At 40.7% G+C, this 23,511-nt stretch overlaps 1 protein-coding gene across 9 annotated transcripts in view; it reads right to left on the minus strand.

Moving 5' to 3' along the window:
- cep350 (centrosomal protein 350) overlaps window positions 1-23,511 on the minus strand; it is a 251,684-nt gene that overhangs the window by 158,302 nt on the left and 69,871 nt on the right. For all 9 annotated transcript variants that reach the window (XM_063063672.1, XM_063063675.1, XM_063063671.1 and 6 more), the window contains 3 exons: window positions 19,881-20,021; window positions 12,404-13,029; window positions 4,815-4,936 (listed from right to left, as the gene is read on the minus strand). In XM_063063672.1, the coding sequence (XP_062919742.1) occupies window positions 4,815-4,936; window positions 12,404-13,029; window positions 19,881-20,021 (889 nt within the window). The remainder of the gene's footprint in view (window positions 1-4,814; window positions 4,937-12,403; window positions 13,030-19,880; window positions 20,022-23,511) is intronic.

The following is a 23,511-nucleotide window of genomic DNA, read 5'->3' on the forward strand; positions in this document are numbered from 1 at the left end:
TTTGCACTGGAGTAAATACCAAATTAAAAAAAAAAATTTGTTAGATTGACAAAGCTCTTAGAATCACTCATTTCATGAAGTTAACTTTCCCCTTGATTAGTTTATCTTGAATAAAGCAAACAATTTTTGATGGGTGATGAAATTTACTGCTCCAAGAACTGTATTCCCTTGTATTTTGCAACTTTAACCCATAACCCACTATGAGCTTTTCTTTCACTATTAATCCAACTGTAATAAGCATCCTCAGAGGGGTCCATAACCACAGAGGTAATTTCCATTCACCAATAGGTGGACCACAATTGACTACAGCATGACAATTCATCCAGTCACATTAGCTTCACTCAGATGTTTTGTTAATTCATTTCTTGCCCTCTTATTCACTCCTATGCAATGTTGTCCCTGATGATCAATTGCTTCTCCAATACGATAGTCCCATCAGATGAACAGCTATAAATTCTTGTTTTAGTTGCACATCATAAGAACAAATGATTCATAGGAAGGGATAGGCATTCTCAGTTCCTTGAGCTTGTTTCATCATTTAATAACATCACTCCTCCTCTAAAAAATATTGAAAACTCTCACATTCGAAGAGTGGCAGAAACAAGAGTTTCAAAGAATAATCAAGTCTAGGTTCACCCATGAGAGTAAACATCACCTCTGGATCCACTATGTTAATTCCCCTCAATATCTTAATTTTCAATTGATTCCCCACTCATTCTTTATTCTCCAGCTGATGCAATTTTAGCCTGTCTTTTCCTTACAAGTCATCCACCCATTTTAGGTACTGATCTTGTAAACCTTCTTGGAACTGTTTCCAATAAATGGACATCCTCCCTTGCTACAGACTTCACTATAAATGTGGTCTCATCAATGTTCCACATAACAAATAATAAATGTAGCAAATCAACCGCTAATCCATCAACTGGATCGGTGAAGTATAGCTCAGGATAAAATGTGGCACTGCTAGGATGGACATAATAGTTTTGGCTATATAGAACAACTGCCCTAAACAACAATCCTAAAACCCTCCACTAGGTCCATCCTACAGAGATGTCTCCTAACTTTAACCACAAATCACTTCTTCTACCAATCTACCAGTGATCCTGCCCATTTATTAATTTTGTAAAGCAAAGACCTTTATTCTTAGCTATCAACAACATCTTACACGTGCATGCTACTTGTGCCAGCTTCCTTCATGCAAAACACAGCCTGCACTTCTCCAGTATTCCTTTTTCCTGGAATGCAATGCTACATTGAGCTGTGAAGATAAATCCATTACATTTGCCAACTCTGATCAATCTCTTACACCTGGGTAGCAGATGCCATGTCCCAACCTGAACTTTTGCCACTGCACAGCTACAAACTAAAGCTCACTTCTTTGCAACTCCATGAAATTATTTAGCCTTGTCACAAACTAATGATTTCGAACCAAGCAAGGTTCAGGATGTTGGTTAAACAAGTCAATTTAGCTATGCAGAGTCCTACACTTAATTCAATAGCTTGCATCATTCTTAACACACCATTCTAACGTTCTTTCATGTAACAGCTTAATTTCATACATGGTCATACTACCAAAATGTTCTTACGGGTTGTGCACCAACTCAGCCCTAAATAATTTCTGTGGGAGAGTCTCCTTTCGGCAGCCCATGGAGTAAGACGTGCGTTGGCGCTACTCTTTCCTGGCAGATGGAGTTCAACCCTGATAAGTATGAGGTGGTTCATTTTGGTAGGTCAAATGTGATGGCAGAATATACAGCGGCATGCAAAGGTTTGGGCACCCTGGCCAAAATTTCTGTTACTGTGAATAGTTAAGTGAGTAGAAGATGAACTGATCTCCAAAAGTCATAAAGTTAAAGATGAAACATTCTTTTCAACATTTTAAGCAAGATTAGTGTATTATTTTTGTTTTGTACAATGTTAGAGTGAAAAAAAGGAAAGGAGCACCACGCAAAAGTTTGGGCACCCCCAAGAGATTTGAGCTCTCAGATAACTTTTACCAAGGTCTCAGACCTTAATTAGCTTGTTAGGGCTATGGCTGGTTTACAGTCATTGCTAGGAAAGGCCAGGTGATCCAAATTTCAAAGCTTTATAAGTACCCTGACTTCTCAAACCTTGTCCCAACAATCAGCAGCCATGGGCTCCTCTAAGCAGCTGCCTTGCACTCTGAAAATTAAAATAAATGATACCCACAAAGCAGGAAGAGGCTATAAGAAGATAGCAAAGAGTTTTCAGGTAGCCATTGCATCAGTTCATAATGTAATTAAGAAATGGCAGTTAACAGGAACGGTGGAGGTCAAGTTGAGGTCTGGAAGACCAAGAAAACTTTCCGAGAAAGCTGCTCGTAGGATTGCTAGAAAGGCAAATCAAAACCCCCGTTTGACTGCAAAAGACCTTTAGGAAGATTTAGCAGACTCTGGAGTGGTGGTGCGCTATTCTACTGTGCAGCAACACTTGCACAAATATGACCTTCATGGAAGAGTCACCAGAAGAAAACCTTTCCTGCATCCTCACCATAAAATTCAGCGTCAGAAGTTTGCAAAGGAACATCTAAATAAGCCTGATGCATTTTGGAAACAAGTCCTGTGGACTGATGAAGTTAAAATAGAAGTTTTTGGCCGCAATGAGCAAAGGTATGTTTGAAGAAAAAAGGGTGCAGAATTTCATGAAAAGAACACCTCTCCAACTGTTAAGTATGGGGGTGGATTGATCATGCTTTGGGCTTGTGTTGCAGCCAGTGGCACGGGGAACAACTCACTGGTAGAGGGAAGAATGAATTCAATTAAATACCAGCAAATTCTGGAAGCAAACATCACACCGTCTGTAAAAAAAAAGCTGAAGATGAAAGAGGATGGCTTCTACAATAGGATAATGACCCTAAACACACTCAAAATCCACAATGGACTACCTCAAGAGGGGCAAGCTGAAGATTTTGTCATGGCCCTCACAGTTCCCTGACCTAAACATCATCAAAAATCTGTGGATAGACCTCAAAAGAGCAGTGCATGCAAGACGGCCCAAGAATCTCACAGAACTAGAAGCCTTTTGCAAGGAAGAATGGGCAAAAATCCCCCAGACGAGAATTGAAAGACTATTAGCTGGCTACAGAAACCGTTTACAAGCTGTGATACTTGCCAAAGGGGGTATTACTAAGTACTGACCATGCAGGGTCCCATGCAAACTTTTGCTTCGGGCCCTTTTCCTTTTTTGTTATTTTGAAACTGCAAAAGATGGAAATTAAAAAGTAATCTTGCTTAAAATATTAAAGAAATGTGTTATTTTTAAACTTCATGCCTTTTGGAAATTAGGTCATCTCTTACTCGTTTAGCTATTCACAGTATCAGAAATTTTGATCGGGGTGCCCAAACCTTAGCATACCACTGTAGTATTAATGGCAAGACTCTTGGCAGTGTGGAGGATCAGAGGGATCTTGAGGTCTGAGTCCATAGGATACTCAAAACTGCTTGCAGTTTGACCCTGTGGGTAAGAAGGCATATGGTGCATTGGCTTTCATCAACCGCGGCAGCTTCATAGCTTAAAGGTTACTGGAGAGAGTGTTTCTGCCGAGAGTGCTTGCGTGAGATTTTCACTACAGAGAACAGTGCGGCAATGATTGTAGAGAAGTATTTCTACTTTATATAGGCTGTGTATTTAGCATATCATTCCTGCTTTTACTATATGTTACTGTTATTTTAGGTTTATGTGTTATTTACCATGATTTGGTAGGTTATTTTTGGGTCTGCAAACGCTCACAAATTTTTCCCCTATAAATAAATGGTAATTTGCTTCTTCGCTTTACGACATTCCAGCTTACGAACCATTTCGTGGGAACTCTCTACCTTCGGATGGCGGGGAAAACCTGTATACACAATCCAGCCTGATATTCCACTATCAAACACTGGAGGGCAGCACCAATGGGAGAGAGCAGCCCCCAATCGAGCACAAATGCTGTGCTACACCGCCTCCGGTGTCTCCTCTCTTGGACTGCTGCAGCAGGCAAGTCCAGGGCTTTGCTACAACCATGGCCACACAGCTCCCACGCCACCTACCAAACAGGCCTGCAACATCTCACATTATCAATGTCCAACAGGGTCTTGTAAGGGAAACGCCCAAGGCAATCACCCACGGTTACATTACACACCAACTCTGATGCCTTTCTGTAGCAAGCAGCAACATGGTCTACACTCAGTCCAGCACCTCTGCCAATGAGCAGCTCACTGATGGGGGTAGACCTGCAGTTCTTTGAGTCCAGCATAGTCTTGCAATGGAAAAAAATAAGTTAACAATGCCCCCGAGAGACCGCACTGTCTATATACCACCATCTTATTGGAACTCAAGACATTATGCCAGTGGCAGAGAACAGGCACACAAATTAATGGGAAAGAGGCATTTGTTTAGCATTATTGATTTGTAGATTAAAGGGGCTAAAAATTTAAAGAATCGAAAATATTTGGAGAACATTTGAACATCAAGGGTATGAGTGGCGAATATTGAATAAGAGTTCCTCATCTTAATTCTTCCTTCCATGAAAGGTTATGCACAATATAACTGTGGATGAATAGATTAAATCTGATTAAAAGAAGCACTGTTTGAAATTTACGTATTTATTTACAAATGTGAAAACTTATCAGTTATTTTTCCAGAAGGGCCGGAATCTGAGGTGAAGATCCAGCGACTCTTCCATCACCATGACAACGGTAGATGCCACGCTTTTTAGTAGGCGAGTTCTCTCTGGATCCATTTCCGGCTCTTGGACTACTGGACCAATCAGATGAGGAGGTTGTTTGAAATTTGCTCACAGGCAAACTGAGTCTTACCTGCCTGGAGGCTGATGAGATTCAGACAGAGACATGTCACTGCTCGATGAGGCACTAAGAGGGCGATCCTGCCCCTTGTTCTCTTTGTCAGATTCTCCAGAAGGCTGATAGATGACTTTTGGCTGAAAAAAAAAGTGAACAGAAAACTATTACAGAGACCCAATAATATTGGGGAGGAAAATCATATGTTAATAGCATGTGACTTAATATGTTGCAAAGAGAATTTCACACTCAACCTACTTGGCCATCCATCACCAAATTTTGTTGGTTCACATCAAAAGGACCTTGTGAATGATCTATGAATGTGATTTAGTAGAACTGAGACTGCCCAGACTGCTAACTCAGACACTATCCTTCAAGATCTACCCACCCATTTTAAATTAGAACATTAAAGTGCTCCATACCAATCCTAAACCCTGATCTTTAGTTTATTTAGAGCTTTAAATTAATTTGGTGACACATCTCCTGCTCACAATGAAAACTGTAAACTTACACCAAGTGTTTCCTCTTCCCCACAAAGTTCTTGTATGTATAGTTTGCATCCTAAATCTTAGAAGGAAGGAGCGTCAGAGCCAGTGTGGTGCAGCATCCTGGCTGGAGCTGGGCACCTCCTCCTTCTCAGTGTTCACTCGGCAGTCGAGTTTTTAACTCTTCTCTTGCGTGATTGTAATACCATTGTGTTTGCTATCATGTGTGTGTTCTGTGCTGTGTGTGACTGTTGGTACTGTATTTTGCACCTTGACCACAGAGTAACATTGTTTGATTTGGCTGTATTCATGAGTATTCATGTACAGTGGTACTAGAAAGTTTGTAAACCCTGTAGAATTTTAACTATTTCCGCATAAATATGACTGTGTTGCCCTTAAGGCATTTATTTGACTTTGTTGGGTCTACGCTTTAAATGATTTGTTTCTAACTATTTTCTAGTTAAAGTTAAAGGTTGATAATTATGTTACAGTATAACAAAGGTAAATTCATTGTCTATGGTATATCGTGGCATGTGATGACATCACCTATGGTTTCGCCACGTCTTATGTGTAACTTCCGGTTCGGGAAGGTGTAAAGGTGGGTGCTATGCATGCAGCATGATCGTGAAGAGCTCCATGTCTACCCAAAAAGAAACATTATAGAAGCAACGCTGTAAGTTCCTATATAAGTATTTGAAGTAAAAATATTAACACGGCTTCTGTTAAGGAAGCAGTGGTTTGGGTGGCAAGCGTGTCATCTTTTCAATTTCAAACGCGGGGTGGGCTTGGGTCCGGCGCTGGTGTGACAGGACCCTCCTCGCCCACTACTCGAGGCGGCTGGAGACACTCGCTAAAAGAAGAGCGCATACGTGGTCTCCAGAATGAAACAGATGCTGTATATGTTTGTATTTTTTTATCAACAGTTTTCACCATACGATGTTAATGTGGAAGAGTGAACCTTACTCCTGAAGTAAGGTTAACCTTACTACGACACTGTCTTCATTGGCTCAGGTTTAACTTGGTGTTTAGTCAGAGTTTCAAAACACTGCACGAGAACACTACAATGACCTAAAATGTGATCAGATCTTCACACAAGCCCTAAAACTAGATAAGGAGAACCCAATTAAATAAATAACAAAAAACATTATACCTGCTAATTTATTGGAAAAAAAATCCAATATTACATGTATTTATTGGAAAAAGTATGTTAACCTCTGGAGTAATGCCTTCTACACAAGCGATTTGGAGACGGGTTTTCTAACCAATGAGATAAGATTGAAGGTGTGGGTTGAAAAGGTGCCCTGCTCGATATAAAAAAGTTAGGTCATTGACAGAGCCTGCTCTTCTCAAGAAAGACCTGTTTATATGCACCATGCCTCAATCAGAACAGTTTAGAAGAACTGTAGAAATGCATCGAACTGGAAAAGGCTACAAAAGCATTTCTACAGACTTGAGTGTTCATCAGTTGACACTAAGAGAAATTGTCCAGAAAATGGAGGAAACTCAGTACTGTTGCTACACCAACAGCACAACGTGCAATGCTGATGGAGGTGAAAAAGAACCCAAGGGTGACAGCAAAAGACCTGCAGCCTTCTCTAAAACTTGTTAAAGTCTCTGTTCAAGTGTCCACTATAAGAAAAGCACTGAACAAGAATGGTGTTCATGGAAGGACATCACAGAAGAAACCACTGCTCTCCAAACAAAAAAAAAACATTGCTGCACATCAAGCTTGCAAAAGAACACCTGGGATGCTCTACAACACTTCTGGGACAATGTTCTGTGGACAGATGAGACAAAATTTAAATTTGCTTTTTATTTTTAGCAGAAATGCACATTGCTATATTTGGAGGGGAAAAGAGCACTGCACACCAACATCAAAATTTATCCCAACTGTGAAGCATGGTGGAAGGAGTATCATAGTTTGAGGCTGTTTTTGCTGCCTCTGAGCCTGGTCAGCTTGCAATTGTTGAGAGAACAATGAATTCAAAATTGTATCAAGACATTTTACAGGACAAGACAAGGTAGCAGTCCACCACCTGAAGCTTAATAGAAGACTATTTGAAAAACAAGAGAAAATCAACAAGAAAATGGTTTAAAAAGAAGACAATTCCTGTTTTGGAATGGCTGAGTCAAAGTCCTGACCTTAATCCTATAGAAATGTTGTGGAAGGACTTGAAGCAAGCAGTTCATGCAAGGAAGCCTACCAACATCCCAGAATTGAAGCAGTTTTGTACAAAGGAATGGCCTAAAATGCCTCCAAGTTGATGTGCAGGACTGAGCAACAGTTGCTGGAAACGTTTGGTTTAAGTTATTGTTATACAATGGCGTCACACTGAAAGCAAAGGTTCACATACTTTTTCCAACAAATAAAGGTAATATTGCATCATTTTTGTCAATAAATAAATGAACAAGTATAATGTTTTTCATTTTATCTATTTAATTGGGCTCTCTTTATCTAGTTTTAGGACCTGCGTGAAGAACTGATCACATTTTAGGTCAGATTTATGCAGAATTAGAGAAAATTCTACCGTGTTCACAAACTTTCTAGCACCACTGTATGGTTGAATGACAATTAAACTTGAATTGAATTGAAAACACATTCAAGGCTTTTTTCTAATGCTATTAAGAGATAACTGAACACTGTGTGCATTCTTTGATCTATTTGTACCCAAGCTCAGTAATTCCCTCTACCATGTCTTGTAAAATTCCCCAAATTTTAATAATTTCTCTAAAATTTAGTAATGCATCCTAATATTTCCTCTGGTTCATTATTAATTATTGTCTGACAATACTTTTGTGGATAATTTGGCTACATTAAAAGGTGTTAACAAATCCAAGTTGTTATTACATAACTTCAAGATGGGCAACTACATTGCTGGTTAAATAATATCTCACACCACGAAACAATAAAAAATTTATATATATATATATATTACCTGTACTTAAAAATGGAAAAGCAATTCTGAGTACCTTATACACAGAGACAAGAGCATTTATAATGGAGAATAAGCAAATGATAAACACATTAAATTATTACCTTACAGTCATTATGGAAAATACACATAAACCTGATATATTAGAGAATCAAGAACCTAGTGAAAATGTGAAACTGAAGGAATTAAGTCAGTCAGAAATTAGTATCAATGAAGCTAGTGAATGTGAAACTAATGAATCTCAAGGGCCTGATGATTTACATCCCCGAGTTTTGAAAAGATAGCTCCTATTAAAACCTTTCAAAGTTCTGCAGATTCTAGAATTATTCCAAATGACTGTGGGGAGCAAATGTGACCACATTATTTAAGGGAGGAAAGGGAGGGAGGAATAAAAATTCAGGAACATTGAGCTGTTAACCTAATGTCAGTGATAGGAAAATGACGGAAGCTTTAATAAAGGATGGAATTTCAGAATACCATGCAAACAATAATTGTATTGAGAAGAATCCACATGAAAGAAAACGATCCACTAGATTTCAGAATCAGGTTTGTTATCACCGGCAAGTGATGTGAAATTTGTTAACTTAGCAGCAGCAGTTCAATGCAATACATAATCTAGCAGAGAGAGAAAAAATAATAATAAATAAAATAAAACATAATAAACAAGTAAATCAATTACATATATTGAATAGATTTTTTAAAAATGTGCAAAAACAGAAATACTGTATATTAAAAAAAAAAGTGAGGTAGTGTCCAAAGCTTCAATGTCCATTGAGGAATCGGATGGCAGAGGAGAAGGAGCTGTTCCTGAATCACTGAGTGTGTGTCTTCAGGCTTCTGTACCTCCTACCGGACGGTAACTTTGAGAAAAGGGCATGCCCTGGGTGCTAGAGGTCCTTAATAACGGACGCTGCCTTTGTCCTGGATACTTTGTAGGCTACTGCTCAAGATAGAGCTGACTAGATTTACAACCTTCTGCAGCTTCTTACAGTCCTGTGCAGTAGCCCCTCCATACCAGACAGTGATTCAGCCTGTCAGAATGTTCTCCACGGTACAACTATAGAAGTTTTTGAGTGTATTTGTTGACATGCCAAATCTCTTCAAGCTCCTAATAAAGTATAGCCGCTGTCTTGCCTTCTTTATAACTATATCAATATGTTGGGATCAGGTTAGATCCTCAGAGATCTTGACACCCTGGAAAATGAAGCTGCTCACTGTCTCCACTTCTGATTCCCCCTATGAGAATTGGCATGTGTTCCTTTGTCTTACCCTTCCTTTAGTCCACAATCAGCTCTTTTGTCTTACTGACGCTGAGTGCCAGGTTGTTGCTGCGGCACCATTCCACTAGTTGGCATATCTCACTCCTGGACACCCTCTCGTCACCACCTGAGATTCTACCAACAACGGTTGTATCATCAGTAAATTTGTAGATGGTATTTGAGCTATGCCTAGCCACACAGTCAGGTGTATACAGAGAGTAGAGCAGTGGGCTAAGCACACACCCCTGAAGTGCACCAGTGTTGATGGTCAGCGAGGAGGATATGTTATCACCAATCCACACAGACTGTGGTCTTCCTGTTAGGAAGTCGAGGATCCAACTGTAGAGGGAGATAGAGGCCCAGGTTCTGCAATTTCTTAATCAGGATTGTGGGAATGATGGTATTAAATGCCGAGCTATAGTTGATGAACCGCATCCTGATGTAGGTGTTTTGTGTCGTCTAGGTGGTCTAAAGCCGTGTGAAGAGCCATTGAGATTGTGTCTGCCATTGACCTATTGTGGCAATAGGCAAATTGCAATGGGTCCAGGTCCTTGCTGAGGCAGGAGTTCAGTCTAGTCATAACCAACCTCTCAAAGCATTTCATCACTGTCGATGTGAGTGCTACCGGGCAACAGTCATTAAGGCAGTCCACATTATTCTTCTTTGGCACTGGTATAATTGTTGCCTTTTTGAAGCAAGTGGGAACTCCTGCCCATAGCAGTGAGAGGTTGAAAATTTCTTTAGAGATATTAATCTGGAATAGATAAGGGAACCAGGCAGTGGTCCATGTAGACTATTTTGGAAGGCAGCTAATAAGGCCCTGATTGGCCAACAAGTTAGAACACGTGAGATTCTAGGTAATGTAGAACATGATCTCAGAATTGGTTATCACTATGAAAACAAACAGTAGGAATATGTGATGAACAGAAGATTCTGTAGATACTGGAAAACTTGAGCAACACACACAAAATTCTGGAGGAACTCAGCTCGTCAGGCAGCATCTATGGAGGAGAATAAGCAGTTGACATCTTAGGCAGAGATCCTTCACCAGTAAGAATATATGGATTGTTCTCACATTGGCAGGCTGTGACTTGTGGGATACCGTAGGGGTCAGTGCCAGAGTACCAACCTTTAATAAATCTATGTCAACAATTTTGCTGGAAGATCAAATGTAATATTTCTAAGTCTGCTGAGCATACCAAATAAGATGGAATTGCAGGCATGGAGAACAGAACAGAGGGTTCAGGTAGACTTAAATACAGTGAGTGCGTGGGCCAGAATATGGTAGATAGTATATGTAGAAAAAGTGTCATCCATTCAATGCACGTAATAGAAAAGCAGAGTATCTGTTGAATGGTAAAAGTCTGTACTATTTTATTATTCAAAAGAGATCCAGGTGTGCTTGTAATAACTGCTGAAAGCCAATATGTGGGTGCAGCAAGCAATAGAGGCAAAATTGTATGTTAAATTTTACATGAATATTTGAATAGAAGATTAAGAAAATTTTATTTTGACTTCACAGAACCTAGGAGTTTGGAGTATGCAGTTTTCATCCCCTTGCCCAAGGAAAGACATGCTATTAAGGACTCTTCGTCTCATGGGTGGCACGGTAATGCATTGTTTAGCACAACACGTTACAGTACCAGTGACCAGCGAGTTCAATTCCTGCTACTGTTTGTACTTTTCCCTGTGACTGTGTGGGTTTCCTCTGGGTGCTTCAGTTTCCTCTCACAGTACAAAGATGTACCAGCTGGTAGCTTAATAGGTCACAGTAAATTATACATGATTAGGCTAGGTTTAAAATCAGCGGATTACTGAGTGGTGCAACTCAAAGAGCTGGCATGGCCTATTCTGCAAAGTATCTCAATAAATGTTCTTGATATTTATTGATTATTTATGTATTAATTATCTCTTTTTCTCTTTTTTGGTATTTGCACAGTTTGTTGCCTTTTGCATACTGGTCGCCTGCCTTGTCGGTGAGGTTTTTCATCGATTCTATTATGGCCATTAGATTTATTGAGTATGCCTGCAAGAAAATGAATCTCATGTTTGTAAATGGTGACATGAATGTAGTTTGATAATAAATTTACTTCGAACTTTGAGCAAGGGAGTTCAGCAAAGATCCACCAGATTGGTTCAAAGGAGGGTGGGATTGCTGCATCATGAGAGTTTGTGTTGTACTTTCTGGAGTTCCGAAGAATGAGATGAACTCAAAAAAGTATAAGATTGTTAAAACAGATTGACAAACTAGAAGCAGGGAAAGATGGCGCCCAGCTGAGGAATCTAGTATTAGGGATACAGTTCTGGAATAAGGTAAAGGCGTTTAGGATAGAGGTAAGGAGCAATTTCTTCATTTAAGATGATTTGAAATTCTCTACCTGGAGGGCTATGAAGGCTCAGTCATTTATTTAGAAATATAGTGAGGAATGAGGCCTTCTAGCCCAATGAACTGCAGCAACTAGCAACCCAACTATTTAATCATGGGACAACTTATAATGACCAATTAACCAGCTAACCAGTATATCTTTGGACTGTGGGAGGAAATCCACAGGGAGAATGTACAAACTTCTTACAAATGGAATTGGAATTGAACTCATGGTGATCATTCAAAACAGGATTAACTTCTGTTTAAACATAATTCAGTATGTGTTAAAAGAGTGACACCAAAGTCGATCATTCATGATCTCAAAGGCCTACTCTGGCTCCTTTTTCTTATGCCTTTACTAAATTTACATGTAATCCATTTGATAGGCTCTGGCAGTACAGACTCAAACACTTGGTTACATTAGCTTGCATGAAGAGTTTGACAGATTACAAGCTTAGGTCTCTTTCCATGGCCATTTACAATCTCTTCTACTCTTCACTATCAGTGAGAGAGAATCTTACTTACAGTAATAAGAAACAGCACATAACTGTATAAAAAAAGTTACCTGTTTCTCCTCTGATACTGATTGGTTGGGAGGCAGCTCATTAAACTTCACTAACTCAGTTACACATTTTGAAAAAGTCTCCTGTAAATATTTTTGGCACATGGGTTCTGGCTTAGGCTTTGAGAAGGCTTCTTTCTGTTTCCTGTAGAGTTCTTGCAACCGCTTGTTCTTCTGTTCCATTGCTTCCTTCTGAGCCTTCTTCTCTTCTGTCTGTCTTTTCTTCCTCTCTACTTGTTGCCTGACAATATACTGCCTGACCTCCTCTGCATCATAATGCCTCAAACGCTTCAGCTGCATTTCAGTGCTCAGGTTGGACTTCTCCTGCTTTCTCTTAATTGGGCTCACACTTCTGGAGAAGGCACGGCCTCCTGTAGTCTGTTTGCCACCTTCAAAATTTGTCTTTTCTTCTGCACTTTTCCGAGTTCCCTCAAGCTGAAGGTCATCAAGGATCTCTCTTACTTCAGCTGGTAGCACATGTGTATTCAGCACTTCCAGTTTATTTTGCCCTTCTTCCTTCCTCCAGTCACCCCCCAAAGGCTGCTTTGCTGTGTGGGACTCGGAGCTTCCGGGCCTCGACTTTTTGAAAACTTCAAGTCTAGGGTCGGGGTCTGTTCTTCTGACATTTTCTGTAGATAGGGCAAAAAATACAAGAACAAACAAGATGGGGAGGAGATAACGAAGTTTAGGAACAAAAGATAGAGCTTTACAAATTATACTATTTAATCCCAAACTCTGTTTATTAAATTACATATGTTTATACTTTTATAAGATACTGTTGTATTATATTGGGCTAGACCCAAGTACAGGAACAGAATAAAGGATACAACATAACCACTATTACATAAGGACTTCTGCTTATAAATGAAAACTGCCATTCAAATCATATAATTCAGCTCTTTAGTAAATTAAGTTCAAGAGCAACGACTTGGAAGAGATGCAAGTGAAATATCTCAAAGGAATTTCTTTTGTAGCATAACAAATAATAGAATATCACGAAATTTTTTTGAGTAATTCAGCAGAATCAAGTCCAACTCTGCAGTACCTAGTCGATTTCAAAATTCATCCAAGTCATTATATCACTTCTTAATTGATCTTAACCCATTTCAAGATATTTTAACTGTCATAGTCAAAGACAGAACCACCGGACATCACGGCAGCGTAGCAGTTCGAACAATGTTACTACAGCTCAGGGCACTGGAGTTTGGAGTTCAATTTCAATGTGCTGGAGCTTTCGGAAAGCATCAAGTTGTCTAAGTCACCAGGACTGGAGGAGATGTACCCAGGCTACTGTGGGAGGCAAGGAAGGAGATTGCTGAGCCTCTGGCAATAATCTTTGCATCATCAATGGGGACAGGAAAGGTTCCAGAGGATTGGAGGGTTGCGGATGTTGTTCCCTTATTCAAGAAAGGGAGTAGAGATAGCCCAGGAAATTATAGACCAGTTGAGTTTTACTTCAGTGGTTGGTAAGTTGATGGAGAAGATCCTGAGAGGCAGGATTTATGAACATTTGGAGAGTCATAATATGATTAGGAATAGTCAACATGGCTTTGTCAAAGGCAGGTTGTGCCTTACGAGCCTGATTGAATTTTTTGAGGATGTGACTAAACACATTGATGAAGGTAGAGCAGTTGATGTAGTGTATATGGATTTCAGCAAGGCATTTGATAAGGTTCCCCATGCCAGGCTTATTGAGAAAGTAAGGAGGCATGGGATCCAAGGGGACATTGCTTTGTAGATCCAGAACTAGCTTGCCCACAGAAGGCAAAGAGTGGTTGTAGACGGGTCATATTCTGCATGGAGGTCGGTCACCAGTGGTGTGCCCCAGGGATCTGTTCTGGGACCCCTACTTTTCGTGATTTTTATAAATGACCTGGATGAAGAAGAGGAGGGATGGGTTAGTAAATTTGCTGATGACACAAAGGTTGGGGGTGTTGTGGATAGTGTGGAGGGCTGTCAGAGGTTACAGCAGGACATTGATAGGATGAAAAACTAGGCTGAGAAGTGGCAGATGGAGTTCAACCCAGATAAGTGTGAGGTGGTTCATTTTGGTAGGTCAAATATGATGGCAGAATATAGTATTAATGGTAAGACTCTTGACAGTGTGGAGGATCAGAGGGATCTTGGGGTCCAAGTCCATAGGACACTAAAAGCTGCTGCGCAGGTTGATTCTGTGGTTAAGAAATTTCATCAATTGTGGGATTGAGTTTATGAGCTGAGAGGTAATGTTGCAGTTATATAGGACACTGGTCAGACCCCACTTGGAGTACTCAGTTCTGGTCGCCTACTATAGGAAGGTTGTGGAAACCATAGAAAGGGTGCAGAGGAGATTTACATGGATGTTGCCTGGATTGGGGAGCATGCCTTATGAGAATAGGTTGAGTGAATTAGGCCTTTTTTCCTGGAGCAACGGAGAATGAGAGGTGACCTGACAGAGGTGTATAAGATGATGAGAGGCATTGATCGTGCGGAGAGTCAGAGGCTTTTTCCCACGGCTGAAATGGCTAGCACGAGAGGGTACAGTTTTAAGGTGCTTGGAAGTAGGTACAGAGGACACTTACCATTTATATTTTATTCTGTCTTCAGAGGTCAGGAGTAATTTTTTTTTAATGCAGAGAGTGGTGAATGCGTGGAATGGACTGCTGGCAACGGTGGTGGAGTCTGATACAATGCGGTCTTTTAAGAGACTCCTGAACAGGTACACGAAGCTCAGAGAAATAGAGGGCTATGGGTAACCCTAGGTAATTCCTAAGGCAAAGACATGTTCGGCACAGATTTGTGGGCCAAAGGGCCTGTATTGTGCTGTAGGTTTTCTATGTTTCTATATTTATCTGTAAGTATTCTATATGTCCTCCTAGTGAAATACATGGGTTTTCTCCGGGTGCTCCAGTTTCCTCACGCAGTCTAAAGACATACTGTTAGTAGGTTAACTGGTCATTGTAAATAGTCTTGTGATTAGGCGAGGGTTAAATCAGAGTTGCTGGGCAGTGCTGCTCAAAGGACCAGAAGGGCCTATTCCGCACTGAACCTTAATAAATTAATGAACGCATAAATAAATAAAAGGAACTATTTGCTTTCCATAGTGTGACTGCAATCTTACTGAGACACACTGCAGCTGTTGAGGTCAAAGTGTGCACAATTTTGAACTACTGGCTTTAGCAAGGAGGGCAAGAAGTGACCTTGTATATTTTTTCTTCTTTCTTTAAAAAGAAAATGAATGGGTTGAAAGATATGGAACCTAGGGCTTCCATGCAATATTAAGGTCAGGAACATTTCCATATTCCCTGGTGACTATCTGCCAGAAGTCTGTTCAGCTGCGCTCCTATCAAACCACACATCAATTGTTATGGATATGCTCAGTATGGAGTACTGAGATGCAGAGTATATGGCAGATACAACATTTAGTGACACTGTCACAGTGCAGGTACAAAAAGAGAGATAGTTGATCATGTTCAATGGCAGGCAGGAAGTGTCCTTGCTGCCTGACCTCACTACTTATGTGGTCATCTGGTGACTATTCCCTTCTCCACAGGTATTTATTTGGATTCTATGGGTAGGGAGTGGTAGAGGAAAGGGGTTCTTAGAGTAAAATGGCAGCAGCAAAGTTTATGCTGCCACAGTTTCTCTGATGCAATATGGGGAAGAAAAGGTTAAGGCAAACACAAGTGATCAGAGATCTGTTTTTAGCTACTCAGTCTATTCCACTCACTAACAAGAGTCCAAAAAGGTTTGTTGTCCCACCCCCCACCCCAGTGCCAGGGACATCTCTGAATAGTTACAGATGATGCTGAGGGAGAAAAGTAACCCCAAGTTGTAGTACATATTGGTACTAACAACCTTGGTAGAAAGATGCACGAGGTCCTAAGGTGCTGGTAGGTTCAACTGCATTTACTTCAATGCAAGGAGCATCAAGTCAGATGAGCTGAGAAGTGACAGATTAGAGAGATCATCAGAGCAATAAGTAGAGAAGATATCATGGGGGGGATCACTCGATGGGTATAACTTGGTACAAAATCAGTAAATGGTGAAACATTCAGCAACGAGACAGCATGCATGTAAAGCATAACTTAGTCAGCATTTCAGTAACCCTACTTCAGAATTTAACCAAAATCGATAAAATCTCATTTCAACTGTCCACCATGAATGCCATCCTTACCTGTTGGGTAGGTAGATCCAACACTTCTATTTCTATTTCAGATTTACAATATCTGCATTTTTTGTTCATCCCAAAACTTAATTTTTAATAACACGTTTCTATGTGTCAACTCCCCACTCCTACCTCACCCATCTCATGACTGGTGTATAATGACACCCAGGTCTCATTGCACCTCCCCTTTTCCTAATCGGCCACCATTCAGATAATAATCTGTTTTCCTATTTTTGCCACCAAAGTGGATAACTTCACATTTATCCACATTAAATTGCATCTGCCATGAGTTTGCCCACTCACCCAACCTATCCAAGTCACCCCGCATCCTCTTAGCATCCTCCTCACTGCTAACACTGCCACCCAGCTTCGTGTCATCCACAAACTTGGAGATGCTGCATTTAATTCCCTCATCCAAGTCATTAATATATATTGTAAACAACTGGGGTCCCAGCACTGAGCCTTGCGGTACCCCACTAGTTACCGCCTGCCATTCTGAAAAGGTCCCGTTTATTTCCACTCTTTTCTTCCTGTCTGCTAACCAATTCTCCACCCACACCAATACCTTACCCCCAATATCGTGTGCTTTAAGTTTGCACACTAATCTCCTGTGTGGGACCTTGTCAAAAGCCTTTTGAAAATCCAAATATACCACATCCACTGGTTCTCCCCTATCCACTCTACTAGTTACATCCTCAAAAAATTCTATGAGATTCGTCAGACATGATTTTCCTTTCACAAATCCATGCTGACTTTGTCCGATCATTTCACCGCTTTCCAAATGTGCTGTTATCACATCCTTGATAACTGACTCCAGCAGTTTCCCCACCACCGACGTTAGGCTAACTGGCCTATAATTCCCCGGTTTCTCTCTCCCTCCTTTTTTAAAAAGTGGGGTTACATTAGCCACCCTCCAATCCTCAGGAACTAGTCCAGAATCTAACGAGTTTTGAAAAATTATCACTAATGCATCCACTATTTCTTGGGCTACTTCCTTAAGCACTCTAGGATGCAGACCATCTGGCCCTGGGGATTTATCTGCCTTCAATCCCTTCAATTTACCTAACACCACTTCCCTACTAACATGTATTTCACTCAGTTCCTCCATCTCACTGGACCCTCTGTCCCTTACTATTTCTGGAAGATTATTTATGTCCTCCTGAGTGAAGACAGAACCAAAGTAATTATTCAATTGGTCTGCCATGTCCTTGCTCCCCATAATCAATTCACCTGTTTCTGTCTGCAGGGGACCTACATTTGTCTTTACCAGTCTTTTCCTTTTTACATATCTATAAAAGCTTTTACAGTCCGTTTTTATGTTCTCTGCCAGTTTTCTCTCAAAATCTTTTTTCCCCTTCCTAATTAAGCCCTTTGTCCTCCTCTGCTGAACTCTGAATTTCTCCCAGTCCTCAGGTGAGCCACTTTCTCTGGCTAATTTGTATGCTACTTCTTTGGAATTGATACTATCCCTAATTTCTCTTGTCAGCCACGGGTTCACTACCTTCCTTGATTTATTCTTTTGCCAAACTGGGATGAACAATTGTTGTAGTTCATCCATGCAACCTTTAAATGCTTGCCATTGCATATCCACCGTCAATCCTTTAAGTGTCATTTGCCAGTCTATCTTAGCTAATTCACGTCTCATACCTTCAAAGTTACCCCTCTTTAAGTTCAGAACCTTTGTTTCTGAATTAACTATGTCACTCTCCATGTTAATGAAGAATTCCACCATATTATGGTCACTCTTACCCAAGAGGCCTCTCACGACAAGATCGCTAATTAACCCTTCCTCATTGCTCAAAACCCAGTCCAGAATAGCCTGCAGTGGGCATGCAGGTACAGCAGGCGGTGAAAAAGGCGAACGGTATGCTGGCATTTATAGCGAGAGGATTCGAGTACAGGAGCAGGGAGGTACTACTGCAGTTGTACAAGGCCTTGGTGAGACCACACCTGGAGTATTGTGTGCAGTTTTGGTCCCCTAATCTGAGGAAAGACATCTTTGCCATAGAGGGAGTACAAAGAAGGTTCACCAGATTGATTCCTGGGATGGCAGGTCTTTCATATGAAGAAAGACTGGATGAACTGGGCTTGTACTCGTTGGAATTTAGAAGATTGAGGGGGGATCTGATTGAAACGTATAAGATCCTAAAGGGATTGGACAGGCTAGATGCGGGAAGATTGTTCCCGATGTTGGGGAGGTCCAGAACGAGGGGTCACAGTTTGAGGATAGAGGGGAAGCCTTTTAGGACTGAGATTAGGAAAAACTTCTTCACACAGAGAGTGGTGAATCTGTGGAATTCTCTGCCACAGCAAACTGTTGAGGCCAGTTCATTGGCTATGTTTAAGAGGGAGTTAGATATGGCCCTTGTGGCTACAGGGGTCAGGGGGTATGGAGGGAAGGCTGGGTTCTGAGTTGGATGATCAGCCATGATCATAATAAATGGCGGTGCAGGCTCGAAGGGCCGAATGGCCTACTCCTGCACCTATTTTCTATGTTTCTATCTCCCTTCACTCTTTCCCTTATGAGAAACTACCTGTGTCTTAAAAATAATAAAAGGCCCATTTTCTATCATCCTTTTGAAGAAGTTCAGTGGGCAGAACAGGCAGGCAGGTTAGGGATTATGGGAGGGCTGACAGGCTCAATACCATTTACTTAATGCAAATAGCCTTGAATGCAAGTCATTTGAGAGAGCATGAATCAGTACTTAGGATTCCAATATTATTGCAATGGCAATGTTCATGAAGATAGGGAGGACTGGTAGTTTTGGGTACTGAAGTTTCAGATGTAAAACTTCTGAAAGTTTCACACTTGCACCATTTACCCAGTTTCATTTCCAAAGATAAGATCAAGTACATCTCTTATTATGATAGGACTACCTACGTTATTTCTCCAAAAATACTTTGGGCACTCTTAAGAAATTCCACCTCATCTAAGTCCTTTGCACTAAGGCAGTCAAAGTCAATATTGGTAGAGCTAAAATCACTTAGCACTACAACCCTAACGCATTTGCACCTTCCTCTTTCAGATATAGCATTAAGGAGTATGAATGGAAGGAGGATGTGGAATTGGGCAAAAAAAATTCATTCACAGAGTATGTTGTTTTTCCCACAGTTAGTGTACATTTCTCATTTTACCAAAGTTACTTTAATGGGTCTCATACTTCAAACCAAACCCAACCCAAGGTCAACTGCACCCAATGCAGATTAACAGATGATTAATAAGGTCAGTCACAGTACTAATGGATGCCATTTCATTAATAGGCATTGGTCAACATAATCCAAATCCAAAACACTGGCTAAGAAAGTCAAATTTGAGTACAGTTAGCTACTCACTTGATGTGGCATTCCTCTCTCTCCTGGTTTTCAAGCTAGTGTCCACCTTACTTTCAGTTACCATCTTTGGTGCAGGTCCCAGAACCATTTTTACCAGTTTCTGGCCTTCACGCCAGGAAGCCGTGCTGATAACATGGGCATCTGGAATCAATACACAGCATCAATAAATGTAAATACTCTATAAATTACTTAGCAGAAATTCATTCTGTACAGCTTAGACAAATTTTTAAAGCACATCCTCTTGGATGAAAGCACAATTAAACTCTCACTCCACAAATTTTAATGACAGCCAATACGGTTTCCCAGCAATAGAACTGTAATCATTTTCATCATACCCAGCCATCTGTAAAGGTTGATATTGGGCAGCCAAAAGCAACAATTAAATTATATTCAACAAAAGTGATGTAACAAAACACATTGATGAAGGTAGAGCAGTGAATGTAGTGTAATGGATTTCAGTAAGGCATTTGATAAGGTTCCCCATGCAAGGATACTTCAGAAAGTAAGGAGGCATGGGATCCAAGGAGACCTTGCTTTGTGCAACAGAAGGCAAAAGGTGGTTGTAGATGGTTCATATTCTGCATGGTGGTCAGTGACCAGTGGTGTTTCACAGGGATCTGTTCTAGTATCCCTCCTCTTTGTGATTTTTATAAATGACCTGGATGAAGAAGTAGAAGGATGGGTTAGTAAGTCTGCTGATGACACAAAGGTTGGGGGTGTTATGGATAGTCTGGAGGGTTGGCGGGACATCGATAGGATGCAGAACTGGGCTGAGAAGTGGCAGGTGGACTTCAAACCAGGTAAGTGTGAAGTGACACACATCAAAGTTGCTGGTGAACAGAGCAGGCCAGGCAGCATCTATAGGAAGAGGTGCAGTCGACGTTTCAGGCCGAGACCCTTCGTCAGGACTAACTGAAGGAAGTGGCTCAATTTGGTAGGTCCAATTTGAAAACAGAATATAATATAAATGTTAAGTCTCTTGGTAGTGTGGAGGATCTGAGAGTTCCTGGGGTTCGTGTCGATAGGTCACTCAAAGCTGCTGCACAGGTTGACAGTGATGTTAGGAAGGCGTACAGTGTGTTGGCATTCATCAACAATGGGATTGAATTCAAGAGTCATGAGGTAAAGTTACAACTATATAAGACCTTGGTCAGACCTCATTTGGAGTAGTATGTACAGTTCTGGTCACCTCACTACAGGAAGAATGTGAATACTATACATAGAGTGCAGAGGAGATTTACAGGCATGCTGCCTAGATTGGGGAGCATGCCCTATGAGAATAGGTTGAGTAAACTTGGGCTTTTCTCCTTGGAGCGAGAGGATGAGAGGTGACCTGATCGAGGTGTTATAAGATGATGAGGGGCATTAATAGCCAGATGTTTTTTCCCCAGGGCTGAAGTGGCTAACACAAGGGGGCATAGTTTTAAGGTACTTAGAAATGGGGACCAAGGGAATGTTAGGGGTAAGTTTTTCCACACAGAGGGTGGTGGGTGCATGGAATGCACTGCCGGTGGCGGTGGTGGAAGCAGATACAATTGGTCTTTAAAGAGCCTCTTAGATAGGTACATGAAGCTGAGAAAAATAGAGAACTATGCGCTAGGGAAATTCTAGGCAGCTTCTCGAGTAGGTTACATGGTCGCCACAACATTGAGGGCTGAAGAGCCTTTAATGTGCTGTAAATTTCTATGTTCTAAAGGTAAATTAGTGACTCAGAATCAGGTTTAATATCACTGACATAAGTTGTGAAACTTGTTGTTTTGTGGTAGCAGTAAAATGCAAGACAAAAAAATTCGAAGTCAATAAGTAAACAAACAAACAAATAAATAAAGATAAATAACGCTAAAGAGGAATAGTGAGGTACTAATCATGGACCCTTCAGAAATCTGTGACAGAGGGGACGAAGTTATTCCTAAAACTTTGAAGCTGGGTCTTCAAGTTCTTATACCTCCTTCCTGATACTAGTAATAATACAGTATGCCCCAGACAGCAAGGGTTCTTAATGATGGATGTGCCATCTTTTGAAGATATCCTCAGTGGTGGAGAGGATTAAGCCCATGATGGAGCTGATTGAGTCATGTAGTCTATAACCTTTTGCAGCTTCTTACGATCCTGTGCATTGGAACACCCATACCATCTAGTGATGCCATCAGTCAAATGTACACTTGGAAAAAATTGCTGCTGTCTTTGTCTTATCCTCAAAGTCCTAATGAAATATAGCCTACGGCATGCATCAATATATTAGGCCCAGGATAGATCTTCAGATGTTGACACCCAGGAACTTGAAGGTGCTCAATGTTTCCATCACTGACCTCTTGATGAGACCACAAGATTTAGGCACAGAAATAGGCTATTCAGCCCATCAGTCTGCTCTATATTTCCATCATGGCTGATTAATTATCCCCATCAACCCAATTCTCCTGCCTTCTCCTCACAGCTTTTGACAACCTTTATGATCAAGGAGCTATCAACTAGCTTTCCTTTTAAATATACCCAATCACTTGACCTCTATAGCCGCCTATGGAAATGAATTCCACAGATTTACCACCCTCTGGCTAAATAAATTCCTCTTCATTTGTTCCAAAGGGACAAATCTCTATTCTGAGGCTGTGCCCTCTGGTCCTAGGCTCACCCACTATAAGAAGTATCTACACTATCTAGACCTGGATTTCAATGAGATTCCACCCCACCACCATAGACAGAGTATACTATTTAAACAATCACAGTCTCTGTTCAAGAAAGTATGTGAACCTCTGGTGTAATGCCTTACAAAAGCTATTTGGAGTCAGGAGTTCCAATCAATGAGATGAGATTGGAATCAGAATCTGGTTTATTATCACCGACATGAGATGTGAAATTTGTTAACTTAGCAGCAGCAGTTCAATGCAATACATAATCTAGCAGAGAGAGAAACAATAAATAAAATAAAACATAATAAACAAGTACATCAATTACATATATTGAATAGATTATTAAAAATGTGCAAAAACAGAAATACTGTATGTTATAGAGATACCCTGCCCTGTAAAATAAAACACACACACACACCCACCAAGTCAGGTTACTGACAATGCTTGCTCTTCTCAACTAATATCTGCTTATGTGTTCCATTCCTCGATCAAAACAATTTTCAGAGGACAATGGAAGAATTGTAGAGATGCATGAAGCTGGAAAAGGCTACAAATGCATTTCAAAAGACCCGAGTGTCCAGCACTCCACAGTAAGATAAATTGTCTACAAATGGAAGAAATTCATTACTATTGCTATCTCTCCCTAGGAGTAGGCGTCTTGCAAAGATCACACCAAAAGCACAACATGTAATGCTGAAGGTGATGAAAAAAAACCCAAGGATAACAGCAAAAGACATGCAGAAATCTCTAGAACTTGCTGAAGTCTCTGTTCATGTGTCCACCATTAACAAAAACTGTATTCATGGAAGGACACAACAGAAGAAACCACTGTTCTCCAGAAAAAAACATTGCTATTGCACATCTCAAGTTTGCAAAAGATCACCTGGATGTTTCACAATGTTTCTGAGACAACGTTCTTTGGACAGATGACACAAAAGTTGAACTTTTTGGAAGAAATACACACTGCTACGTTTGGTAGAAAAAGGGCACTGCACATCAACACC

The sequence above is a fragment of the Mobula hypostoma genome, chromosome 12 (genome assembly GCF_963921235.1).
Source record: "Mobula hypostoma chromosome 12, sMobHyp1.1, whole genome shotgun sequence".
Lineage (NCBI taxonomy): Eukaryota > Metazoa > Chordata > Chondrichthyes > Myliobatiformes > Myliobatidae > Mobula > Mobula hypostoma.